This window comes from Elephantulus edwardii, unplaced genomic scaffold, assembly GCF_000299155.1.
Source record: "Elephantulus edwardii isolate Elephantulus edwardi_28Jun2011 unplaced genomic scaffold, EleEdw1.0 scaffold00039, whole genome shotgun sequence".
NCBI classification, from domain to species: Eukaryota; Metazoa; Chordata; class Mammalia; order Macroscelidea; family Macroscelididae; genus Elephantulus; species Elephantulus edwardii.
In genome coordinates, this window is record NW_006399789.1 from 14,600,808 (window position 1) to 14,613,585 (window position 12,778).

General features: G+C 40.0%; 1 protein-coding gene across 1 annotated transcript; it reads left to right on the plus strand.

Moving 5' to 3' along the window:
• Positions 1-11,984: 11,984 nt before the first annotated feature.
• On the plus strand, positions 11,985-12,317 carry LOC102849043 (PHD finger-like domain-containing protein 5A-like). The gene has a single exon (XM_006884987.1). It carries the CDS (start codon positions 11,985-11,987, stop codon positions 12,315-12,317), a length of 333 nt encoding a protein of 110 aa, XP_006885049.1.
• The last annotated feature ends 461 nt before the right edge of the window (positions 12,318-12,778 follow it).

The following is a 12,778-nucleotide window of genomic DNA, read 5'->3' on the forward strand; positions in this document are numbered from 1 at the left end:
ACTCTCAATACTCTTCTCCAGCACCACAGCTCAAAGGCATTAATTGTCCTTCTATCCTCCTTAGTCATTGTCCAACTCTCTGATGTATAATAAGGGATTGAAAAGACCATGGCCTGTATCAGATGTACCTTAGTCTCCAGAGAGACACCATTGCTCTTCAGTACTTTGGAGGGGTCCCTAACAGCAGACATTCCCATGGCAATATGTCTTTTAATTTCCTGGCTACTGGTGACTAGAGTGTTGACTGTTAAGTCAAGCAAACTAAAGCTGTGAACAATCTCAATCTCTTCACCATCCGTCCTGATGCTGCCAATTGGTCCAGTGGTGAGAATCTCTGTCTTCTTGACATTGAGCCCCAATCCATATTGGAGCCTGCAGTCCTTGACCCTCTGTAGCAAGCGCTTCAGGTCCTCCTCACTTTCAGCATGCAGGGTTGTGTCATCTGCGTATCACAGATTATTGATACATCTTTCACCAATCTTGACCCCACATTCCTCCTCATAGAGCCAGCCTCCTGTATAATCTGTTCTGCATACAGGTATGGAGACAGGACACATTCCTGGCGTACGCCCTTCCCACTTTTGAACCATGCAGTGTTTCCTTGCTCTGTTATGACTGACGACTGCATCTTGGTCCAAGTATAGGTTTCGCATTAGCACAATCAAGTGTTCTGGGATTCCCTTTCTTCTCAGAGTCAGCCACAGTTTGTTATGATCCACACAGTCAAACGCCTTTGCATAGTCAATGAAACACAGATAGACATTCCTCTGGTATTCCCTGCTTTCAGCTATATATCTCGATGGTGAGTTCAGAACCAACTCATAGCTGACCTTCCAGCAAGCTATCAGACTGCTGAACCACATGAGAGGAACTTGTCCATCTTTTTCCCATGGATGAACTGATTCAAGTTGTTAGCTTTTGAATTGGCAGCACAAGAAACTGAAAATTTTTTCTAAAAGTTGTGATTGCAAATAGTCTTATGTCTTTTCCACTCTGCTACTGTAGCTCAAAAACCACCACAGATACTGCATCAATGAATAGACATAGGTCTGTTCCAATAAAACTGTATTTAAAAACAGAGTTAAAAATCAGATGACCTAGATTTGGTCTACAGGCTATAGTGTACCAACCCTTGCTCTAGTAGTTATTAGGATGAAATACACATCACAAAAATAGAAACAGATGCCTATTACTTTTATGTTGCTGTGTACAGTCCAGTTGAACCAACTCATAGCTGACCCTCCAGTGCATTTTCAGAAGCAGTAAATCACATGGGAGGAGACAACTGCACATCCTTCTCCCATGAATCGGCTGGTGGATTTGAACCACATGCCTTTGGGATTGTGGTTCAGCTTCTTACAATAAGCCACAAAGCTCCCGAAGACATTTACGTTACTGTTGTTGTGTTCCGCGGAGTCAAAACTGATCCATAGTTGACCCTCCGGTGGGTTTCAGAGGCACAGAAAGAGATTGCCCATCTTTCTCCTTAGAGCAGCTGATCCATTTGAACTGGGTGCCTTTGGGATTGAAGTGCAGCTTTTTGCCACTAGCCCCTAAAGCTCCCTAGCACAACACAACTATACTGTCTTCTCTGACCTTTTACAACTTCCTGTTTAGAATAAGAACCATATATAAAAGTTTATCTAACATCAGTAATATGGTCTATCGCATATCTAGGGAGCTCTTGCTCAAACTTAGAACCTGAAAGGTGACAATCTTCATGGGAGAAATCTTGTAGGTGGGGGCAATCTCGGAGACAGATAGATGGCTTGCTTCTAAGTATTTTTGTAAACTGTGAGATTTCATCTCCCCAAAGCCACCGGTTGATTTCTACTCATAATGGAAGACTATAACTGCCCTATGGATTTCGCAAGGAAGCAGGCTGTCACAAACTCTGTCCCTTAGAATGGCTAGTGATCAAGACATTGACCTTTTGGTTAGCAGCTGAGAGCTTTGTCCACTTCACCACCAGGGCCAACTATTCCTTTTTCCACTGGGAAAGATTGCTTCTCTCTTAAGTCTTTCCTATGTCATGTAATGGCGCTACCCTCTTTCAGTACTCTTCTTTCCCCCATCCCATGTCTCACAATCTCTTAGTAAACTCTATATCCAAACACATACTGAATCTGATCACTTCTCCCTACTGCCACCACCACACATTTAGTCCTTGGAACCATTGCCCCTCAACCGAACTTCTTCAAGAGGTTTCACACTGTTCCGCTTCCTTTTCTTTGTCCCTTTATTGTCCTTCCTTTCTAATCAGTGATGAGAGTGATATCCAAATGTAAATCCTCCTATGATTTCTCATTATGTTAAATAGAAAATCTAAACTCCCTAGAGGATTGTGAAAGGCCCTCATTCTTTAGCTTTCTTCAATCTTACAACTACTGCTTATGCATAGGAATGCTGAATAATAAATAAGGAAGACCAAAGAGAGACTGGCGCCTTTGAGCTGTAGGTTGATGAAGAGTACTGAATATACTGACTGTCAAAAGAATGAACAAATCTTTCTTGGAGGAAGTGCAGTTAGGGTGCTTTTTAGAGGCAAAGATGCAAACCTTTGCCCTATATTCTTTGGGCATGTCAGTAGGAAGTGCCAGCCCTTGGAATGAGACATCAGTCTAGGACAAGCAGAACACTGGCATAAGAGAGGAAGACCCTCAATGAAATGGATTGACACAGTGACTGCAAAAATGGACGTAAACCTGACAGACTGAAAACTATATGCATCATAGTTGACTAGACAGCATCTAACAACATTAGAGCCTCATCACATAATGCTATTCTCTTTTTATTTCCAGCGATAATGCCTTCTCACTGTTTCTCCAATGATCTAAGTTCGATCATGTCTCAGAATAGCGAGAATTTCTCTTCTCTCTCACTCAGTGCCATCATGTGTTTGTGAATCATATGTTCTGACCTTTCATCAGGCTTTTGAGGCTGTAAATAATGGCATGAGGAGGAGATTGGTCATCTTTCTCCTGTGTAGCAGCTGGCAGGTTCATACTGCCAAAGACGTAGGCTCTCGGCTTGTAGCAAAACGTCCTTTGGACTACACCAAAGGGTCGCTATAAGGGTCGCTATGACTCACAGGGGAGCTCTCTTATGCTTTACACCTGGAGAAATTTTCTCTTATGAATGCTAAATACAAACATGCGGGACGTTGTCTTTCTAAGGACAGTTAAGTAAACTTTCTAAATAAGGTTAAAAATTAACAATCAATAAATTAAAAGTTAAACTTGAAACAAGAAGAGCAAATGCCTTACTCATTACTACTTTGCTATAATTTAATGAAAAGTTATTTTGAGTCAAGATACTTCCTTTATTTAGAGCTCGAGAATAGATTCACACCACCACTGATAAACAAATTGTATGCTAAATCAGTTGTTGGGAATTTAGCTGATTTATTTAATGCTGGTTTTCTAAGAAATGCAGAAGGTACCTTGAAAAGAATTCCTAAGACTAGTCATGTTGGCAGCAAAGAATATTTTACACTCATAAATCAAAGACACAAAAATGCCTACGTCAGTAAATCCCAGGAGATGTCATTAAGGACAAACAAGTAATTTTATTTTATTGGTCATTCAATATCTCCATGACTGCAATCCCAGAATCCTAACATAAAACTTTATGACAGGATAAAATGGGCAGCAAAAGGATTAGCTTTTTGTGAACTAATTTTTCTCTAAAATGTGAATTAATATAAAGTACAGAGCCCTGGTGTGTTGGAGACAGTGAGACTGGGTCAGGACAGGGCAGGATTCAGAGCTATTGTATTAGCGTCACTATGACTCACAGGTAACACTACGGCACACAACAACAACAGAGCCCTGGTGAGTTTAATACGAAGTGAGTTAATATAAAGTATTAGCCCTGGTGGCCTAGTGGTAAGGAGTTGCTCTACCAACCCACCTTGGAGAAAGATGGGCAATCTCCTCCCATTCAATTCACTGCTTCTGGAAGCCCATTAAGGGGCCAGCTACGAGTTGCTTTTGGTGCAATAATACATAACAACCCTCTTCTGAGGATAATAGGGTGTGGTGCTTTTCTTTACTGCTGATCCTTTCTTTTAAATTCGATCAGTGAAAGAATAACTTCATCATTTGGTAAAGTATTTCTCCTAAACACTTAATGTAATCAGCTTTCTCAAAGTAACAAACAACCCTAAAATATTAGTGACTTGTACCAATGAACATCTGTTTCTTTCACAAGTACATGAGCGGCTATAGCTCAGCAAGGTTGAACTAAAGGAAAAGAGCAAGAGGTGAGGTGAAATCACACAAACTCCCTTAATGCTTGAATAAAGCACTCACACTCTCATAGATTAACACAGGTCACAAGGTTAAATTGACATAGGACATGCGTTCTTCCACTTAGGCTGCCCTGTAAACGACACAGCATTGGTGGTGGTTGTGTGTTAGGAGCCATCAAGTAGACTACCCCTTACAGTATCGGTTGTTGTGTTGTTATGTAGGTGTCATGGAGTCAGAACTCACTTGACTTTCCAATGAGTTTTCAAAGACTATATATTACACAGAGGAGATTTGTTCATCTTTCTCCCATGCACAGCTTGCTGATTGAAACTGCCTGCTCTTGGGTTGACAGCACAACTCCTTACCAGCTAGGCCATCTGAGCTCATTCATATATATAGTTATTATTGGTGCTGTCGAGTCAATGAATGTCAACTCTCTATCAATCTATCTATCATCTATCTATCTGTCTATCTATCTATCTATCTATCTATCTATCTATCTATCTATCTGAATTACATGTAATATGAATTACCTCTCTACAATCACCTAAATCATTTCCTTTGCTGCTATTGCTCTTTATAAAGGAAATGATTCAGGTGATTGTAGAAAGGCTGGTAAGTCTCATGAGAGGAGATTATCCACCTTCTGTAGGTTCAAACCACTTACTTTTGGATTGGCAGCACAACTCCTTACCACTAGGTCACAAGAGTATTTTTGCCATTGTTAAGTACCGTTAAGTTGACTGCAACTCATAGGAGCCGTGGATCTGAACCTTGCCAATCCTAAATAAAGGATATCCTCTTTATTGCCAGCACACTAACTTAGAGTGAGCCTAGGAACGGAAGACCTGAAAACTGCCCTACCCTGTGACATCCTCATGGTCTCCAACATGCTTGAATCCATCAGTCACTGTGTCAATCCATCTCATTAAGGATCTCCCCCTCCTGGGTCAAGCATGCACTTTTTGTGTGTGTGACATCTTTTTTTTTAATTTTATTTTATTAATTTTAATGAATGTTTACAGAGATTTTGGATTTCCATTCATTCATTGTTACATTTTTCTCCCTGCCCACCCCGCCCATCCCTAGTTCACTCTTCTCTTTGAAAAATAAAAGAAAAATTCTTTCATTGGTACACAATCCCCCTCCCACTTCCCACCAAGTACACTCCACTATGCAGCCTTCATTCTGGACTCTTGTCATAACCATAATAACTAAACATATATCACTTTTTTTAATTTATTTATATTAGTTTATTTACAAAATTCGAATACATACTTTTAAATGTTCTCTTCCTCATCTGTTTCAATGCAGTATACATAATTTATCCAGTTTTTCTCACTCTCACCCCAACCCTCACATCAGTCCCATTCTACAGTAGTGGGATCATGCAGTATTTGTCCTTTTGTGACTGAAATATTTCACTCAGCATAATATTCTCCAGGCTCACCCATTTTGAATAATATTGCATGAGTTCCTTGTTTTTTAATGCAGCATAGTATTCCATTGTGCGAATATACCACAGCTTCTCTAGCCATTCGTTTGTTGATGGGCACTTAGGTTGTTTCCAACTCCTTGCTATTGTGAACAAAGCTGCAATAAACATGGGTGTGCATCTATCTGCCTTGGTGACAGTTTTGGTTTCTTTAGGGTATGTTCCCAGTAGAGGAATTGCTGCGTCAAATGGTATTTATATTTGAAACTTTTTGAGCAAGCACAATACAGCCTTCCATAGTGGTTGTACCATTTTACACTCCCACCAACAGTGAATAAGGGTTCCAGTTTCTCCACAAGCTCGCCAGCGTTTGTTGTTTGCTACTCTGTTAAATTTTGCTATTCTTGCTGGGGTAAGATGATATCTCATAATTGTTTTGATTTGCATCTCTCTTAGAGCTAAGGATTTTGAACATTTCTTCATGTGCTCGTTTGCCATCTGAATGTCTTCTTTGGTGAAGTGTCTGTTCACATCCTGGAGCATACACTTTTTAAGGTATGATGCCCCTTCTTAAAGTATTGATCTCTTCTATCAACATGTCCAAAGAGTGTCAGATAAAGTTTCATTATCTTTGCCTCCAAGGAGCACCCTGGTTGTACAGTTTTCAAAACATACTTGTGTGTCCTTTTGACAGTCCAGGGGATAATCATACTCTTCTCCAGCACCACAACGTTAAGGCATCAATTCTTCTGTAAGCCACAAGAGTGGAATTCCTTAATTATCTTACAAGGTAAAGATGAAACAATGGGAAATAATGTAAGCGTTCACAAGACTCAACTTAGTCAAGCACCTTAAGGGTACCCTAGACTACATTAGCTTTTATAATTCAACTTATGAAACCTCCTAAATGATAAACTCCTGAATTAAATTGCTTGTCCCATATTCTGTTCATCTTTTAAATTCTATTCTCCCACAGGATGCAAGGATTTAATACTTCTCCCCTATTTCTTAGCCAAGACTACCAAGCCCCTAGGCATTTATCTACAAACCAAGGCTTAATAGTTTCATTGTCTTAGAAATCTCTGCATGTGTGAATAAATGGAAGCTACGAAAGTCTAATGAAGTAATCAAAATTCTCAGTGTTGAGAATGTTAACTGAAAACGTTGGAGGTTCAAGTCTACTTACAGACCTTCAGAAGAAAAGGCGAGTGATCTACTTCTGGAAAACTCAGCCATTAAGACCCCTCTGGATCATAGCCCTGCTCAGCACACAAGTCTCTATGAATCAGATGCAGTCCTTATTAACTGGTGAGGGGATGAATTGATATCTTCAGGATGTGAATTCAACTAGCTTTCTCCCTCACAGCATGTTGCCTCCTGTGTGAAGTTAACCTCACCCAGGACAAAGGCCCAGTGTGAGTTGGGTGGGAAATAGTTTACAGAGTGAAGACTTTTGTAGAACTTGGGTACTTTAATTACAGAGGTTTCACTCTACACCATACATCGTTTAAGTACAATTGAGTAATCTTCAGGTCAAGGTGACTTTACTTAGACTTTAAATAGAACAAACACTGGTTAGTTTTGTGCCACCTTCACCATTGCGCTGTTTGAACCCATCCTTGCAGCCACTGTGCCAATCCATCTCCATGAGGGTCTTCACGTTCTCATTAAACTTCAATTTTAAAATAAAACTTCCTTCTCCAAGGATTGATCTCTCCCGGTAACATGTCCAGTGTACGCAGGATGAAGTCTTCCAACCCTTGCTTCTTAGGAGCATTCTGGCTGTTCTTCCAGAACAGATTTGTTTGTTCTTCTGGTAGCTTACTGTCTGAAATACATCAAGACAAACCCTAAAGCCCACATTAAGTATCATTTTTGGCTGTAAATCCCTTTGAAAGTATGTTTATCATTTTGCTTTTAAAATTCTTTGGCCACAAGTTAGCATTTAATTTATAGCTGGCTATGATTTGTCAGCCATCATCATGCATACTGAAAAAATCAAACCAAGAAATTCCAACTTCCCAAATTACTTTTCTATGCAGTGCAATTAGCATACATATTAAAATTGGCCATTAATACAATTGGCATGGTGCTATTTTGTAGTTCTTAACTAAGCATTCATTACTTGCAATTTCATAGGAGTTTTTAAATATTCTTTTAAGCCTGTACATATTTGTTCCAGCAGTCAGATATTTTCATGGGATTCTGAAAAGCTCATAGGCTCCAGGATCTTTGCCTATCCTGCCCAATGGATAAAGTAACACTGGCAATTTTTCCAGAATGCTTTTGAGTTAGAAAAAGATCTCATCTTCACAATGGAACCCAGAAACAGTACTTTAAGAACAGATTAAAATCAAGTGTTGGCCATTGCCCAGCTGTATAATTACTACCAAGGACACAGAAAAAAAAATATTTGTTTTTTGAGTTGTTTGGTTTTTTTCTTTTTTGGTGGAAGATCTATCAACAATCTGCGTTATGAAGATGACACAACCCTGCTTGCTGAAACTGAAGAGGACCTGAAGCGCTTGCTGCTGAGGGTCAAGGACTGCAGCCTCCAACATGGATTGAGGCTCAATGTCAAGAAGACAAAGATTCTCACCACTGGACCAATTGGCAGCATCAGGATGGATGGTGAAGAGATTGAGATTGTTCACAGCTTTAGTTTGCTTGGCTCCATAGTCAACACTCTCAGCACCAGCAGTCAGGAAATTAAAAGATGTATTGAGATGGGCAAAATCTGCTGTTAGGGACCTCTCTAATGTACTGAAGAGCAATGGTGTGTCTCTGGAGACTAAGGTGTGTCTGGTACAGGCCACGGTCTTTACAATTACTTGTTATGCATCAGAGAGCTGGACAATGACCAGGGAAGATAGAAGGAGAATTGATGCTTTTGAGTTTTGGTGCTGGAGAAGAGTGTTGAGGGTACCATGGACTGGTAAGAAAACAAACAGATTCATACTGGAGAGGATGGGCTACTCCTTGGAGACAAGGATTCTGAGGCTTCGTCTGACATACTTTGGTCATGTTGTAAGGAGAGACCGGTCCTTGGAGAAGGACATCATGCTTGGTAGGGTGGAGGGCAGGCACAGGAGGGGAGGAATGCCTCTGGGAGGTGGATTGATTCGGTTACTGGGGCAATTGGGATAAATGAGTCAGAGACAATGAGATTGGCATAGGACAGAGCAGAGTTTAGAGCTGTTGTACATAGGGTGGCTATGAGTAGCAAGCGACTCAACGGCACACAACAACAACAACATATATATACTGATTTATTTACAAAGTTTGAATGCATTATTTTTCACACAAGATCTTTTTGTGGGACAACACAAAAGCCTAAGGAACAGGAGGAAAGGTGAGGAAAGGTGGAAGGACTTATAAACAGTAAAATGACTGGAGGGAGTTTCAGTGAAGGTTAGAGATATAGAAGGGTTGATCATTTCCTGTTTTCTTCATTAGAGAATTTGAGGACAAGACACCTTCTCAAGCTGTTAAGCAGCTTGTTATTTGTGGGATGCAAGTTATTAAGCACTTGACTACTTACTCAAAGGTCAGCAATTTGAGCTTACCTCGTTAGTGGCACTTTAGAAAGAAGTTCTGATCATCTGTTTCTAACATGCCACAGCCTTGACAACCCATGAAACACAGTTCTTTTCTACAACACATGGATCCGTCATGGGTCAGAATGTGTTTGATAGCAATGTGTCAATGTATGCTCACAACAAAGAAATAATACCACAGAAGAAAAGTAGATAATCTGCTTTTTTCAGGTATAAATTTTCTGAACTCTAAATACAGATCTGCAGTTCTTTGAAAATCTACCACCCATTCAAAAACCAAAAATTTTAAAAATTTGAAGTGTTTATATTTTACATTGGTTACATGTGTTTAAATACAATATTGTATTGAAGTTAAATAAAAGATATAGTTGATTCTTTTATTATGTAACATTCATGTATTAAATGTTCATATAATGTTAAAATCTTTTATGACTATGTTAAATTATATTTGAAGTTAAGTAAGCTCAACATTAATATTTTCTTTATACAATACATCATTGTTAAGCAGCTAAGAGAATAAACTAATATATCTGAAATGTATTAATATATCATTACCTTAACATTAACTTTTAAAAATTTTAATGTGATTCCTGGGGAAAATGTATTTAAATGAAATGCATTTTGTTTTTCTGTTGGGTCGTTTTTCTATGCCCTCAAGTCTGCTACAAGTTGGAGCAACCCTATGTGCAATGGCTCTGAATCTTGCCCTATCCTGCGCCACCGTCACTATCTCCATACACACCTTAATCCACTGTGATCGTCACTGTCAATTCTCCCTGCCAGTCTTCCTCTCTCATGTTGACCCTCCACCTTTCCAAGCACAGTGTCCCTCTCCAAGGACTGGCCCTTACTAACAATAATCCCAAAGTATTTGAAATGCAGTTCACCCTAATTTCACTTTCTCTAGGACAGACCTGTTTGTTATCATAGCAGTCCCTAGAATATTGCATAGTTTTCTTCAACACCATAACTTAACAACACCAAAATTGTCCAACCTTCAAGTGATAGCAAGAAATTGAGAAAAGCACATCTTAGCTCAGGCACAGCTTAGTTTTTAAACTAACATTGTTGCTCTTTTGTATTCTAAATAGGTCCCTGACAGTAGATTTCCCAATGCAATTCGTCTTTTGATTTCTTGACTGTTGGCACTAAGGGTGTTGATTCGGGGTTCAAGCAAGATTAAATCATTTACAAGTTCAATATATGTTCTATCTATCATGATTTTGCCTGTTGGCCTGGTGATTAAGACGGCTGCTTTCTTGATGTTAGATATAATTGGTATTAATGGTGTTGATCCTTATTATCTGCAGCAAACACTGCAGGTCCTCACTTTCAGAGAGTAAAGTTGTATCATCTATATAATACAGGTTGTTTCTGGGTCTTCTTCTGATCCTGATACTACATTCTTTTTAATAAAGCTCAGCTTCTTGAGTGATCTTCTCAACATAAAGGTTGAGTAGGTGTAGAAAAGGTATACAGCCCCGATGCACACGTTTCTTGATTTTAAGCCATTCTTTGTTCATGCAACTGATTCTTGACCTCGGTATAGGTTTCACAAGAGCACAATTAAGTGTGCTCTTGGGTGTTTTATTGGGTAGCTTTGCTTTATTTCACATTCTGGTGCATATCCTTCTAGATTTTCAACATATATCTCACTATGTTTATATACACACATACACACACACACACACACAAACAAACACACACACACACACATACACATCTAAAAGGATATACAAACTCAAATTCATCACCATTGAGTTGGAATCCACTCATAGCTAACCCTTTGTTGGGTTTTTGAGGCTATAAATCACATGAGAAGAGATTGCTCATCTTTCTCCCAAAGAGACATTGGTAGGTTACCATGGCCTTTGGGTTAGCAGTACAAATTCCTAAAAGTAAATCATCAGAGTTCCCTATATGCTTGTTGTTGTTGTTGATTGCCTTCAAGTCGAGCATGCCTCATAGCGACCCTATGAATAAAAAGTCCTAAAGCTCCTGAATAACTAATGAAATTTATCAAAGTTCATAGGGTTTCTGGAGGCACGTTGTTTAGGAAGTGGATGCCACTCCTGCTTCCAAAATATGCATGTACTTTTTTTAATTGAAGGATATTTTATGTACTATTGTTTGCTGTTGAGTTGTAACTGGCCCGTAGCTGATTTTCACAGACAGTAAATTACATGGGAGGAGATTGTCTATCCTTCTCCCGTGGAGCAGCTGGTGGATTTGAACCATAAGGCTTTGGGATTAAGGCTTTGGGATTGCAGCACAGCTTCTTACCTCAAGGTCATCTGAGATCCCTATGTAGTAGTGGTAGTAATAGTATGTGTGTGTAGTATTGTGTATTGTCGAATCAGAACTGACCCATAGCTGACCCTCCAGCCGATTTTCAGAGGCAATAAATCATACAGGAGGAGACTGCCAATCTTTTTCCAGTGGAGCAACTGGTGGATTTGAACCATGTGCCTTTAAGATTGCAGCACAGAATTTTACCATTAGGCCACCAGAGTGCCCTTACTCGCCGTCTTTTATTCTGAACTTTTCACACATCTTTCCACATCAATTTAGTCTTATGAGGTCTAAAATAAAGAAGAGAGTCTTGTTGGTATGAATAATTTATTGTCAAAAAATTATAATAGGTGACTCTCCTTTGATCTTCTCCTAAAATTTTGGAGGCAGAAAGTTGGTGTATAAAGAAACGAGTCTGGCTTCCGGTGGCCGTTTTGAGTCGAAGAGATGGCTAAACACCATCCAGATCTGATTTTTTGCCGCAAGCAGGCTGGTGTGGCCATCGGGAGATTGTGTGAAAAATGTGATGGCAAATGTGTGATCTGTGACTCCTATGTGCGCCCCTGCACCCTGGTGCGCATATGTGATGAATGTAATTACGGCTCTTACCAGGGGCGCTGTGTGATTTGCGGAGGCCCTGGAGTCTCTGATGCCTATTATTGTAAGGAATGCACCATCCAGGAGAAAGATCAAGATGGTTGCCCAAAGATTGTCAATTTGGGGAGTTCTAAGACTGATCTCTTCTACGAACGCAAGAAATACGGCTTCAAAAAGAGGTGATTGACTGATGGTCCCTTCCTCCCCCCATCAAGCTGCTGCAGCTGCCAGAAAAAACACCAGCAGAAAGGAAGTGGAGCCTGAACACCCCCAAACTTGCCTGTTAGTATCCTGACCCCTTTCCTCCTCCTTCCTCACTCCTCACCCCATCATGTAGGAATGGAACGGGATTCCTCCTAGTGCTCTCTACCTGACTTTCTCAGAAATCCATCAATTGTTCATGGTTTGTCTTGAATTAAAGACGAAGCCTCCACTTAGGCGGATACGCTCTCTACATCAGCAGCTTCTGAAATGACGGTATCATTGCTTCCGTTTGAGGAGTCGCCTGTGAGCCTGTCCTCATTAAGACAGTGGAAAACATGCTCTTAAAGCGGCTCTGATGGCAGTTGACCTTGGTGAGGCCGCGTCAGGGTGTGGTGGGGAGCTCGCAGAACAATAAATGTGGGGTTTGATCTTGTAAAAAA

Coding starts and splice junctions, on each gene's coding strand:
- LOC102849043 (XM_006884987.1), top strand. CDS start 11,985: ATGGCTAAACACCATCCAGATCTGATTTTTTGCCGCAAGCAGGCTGGT.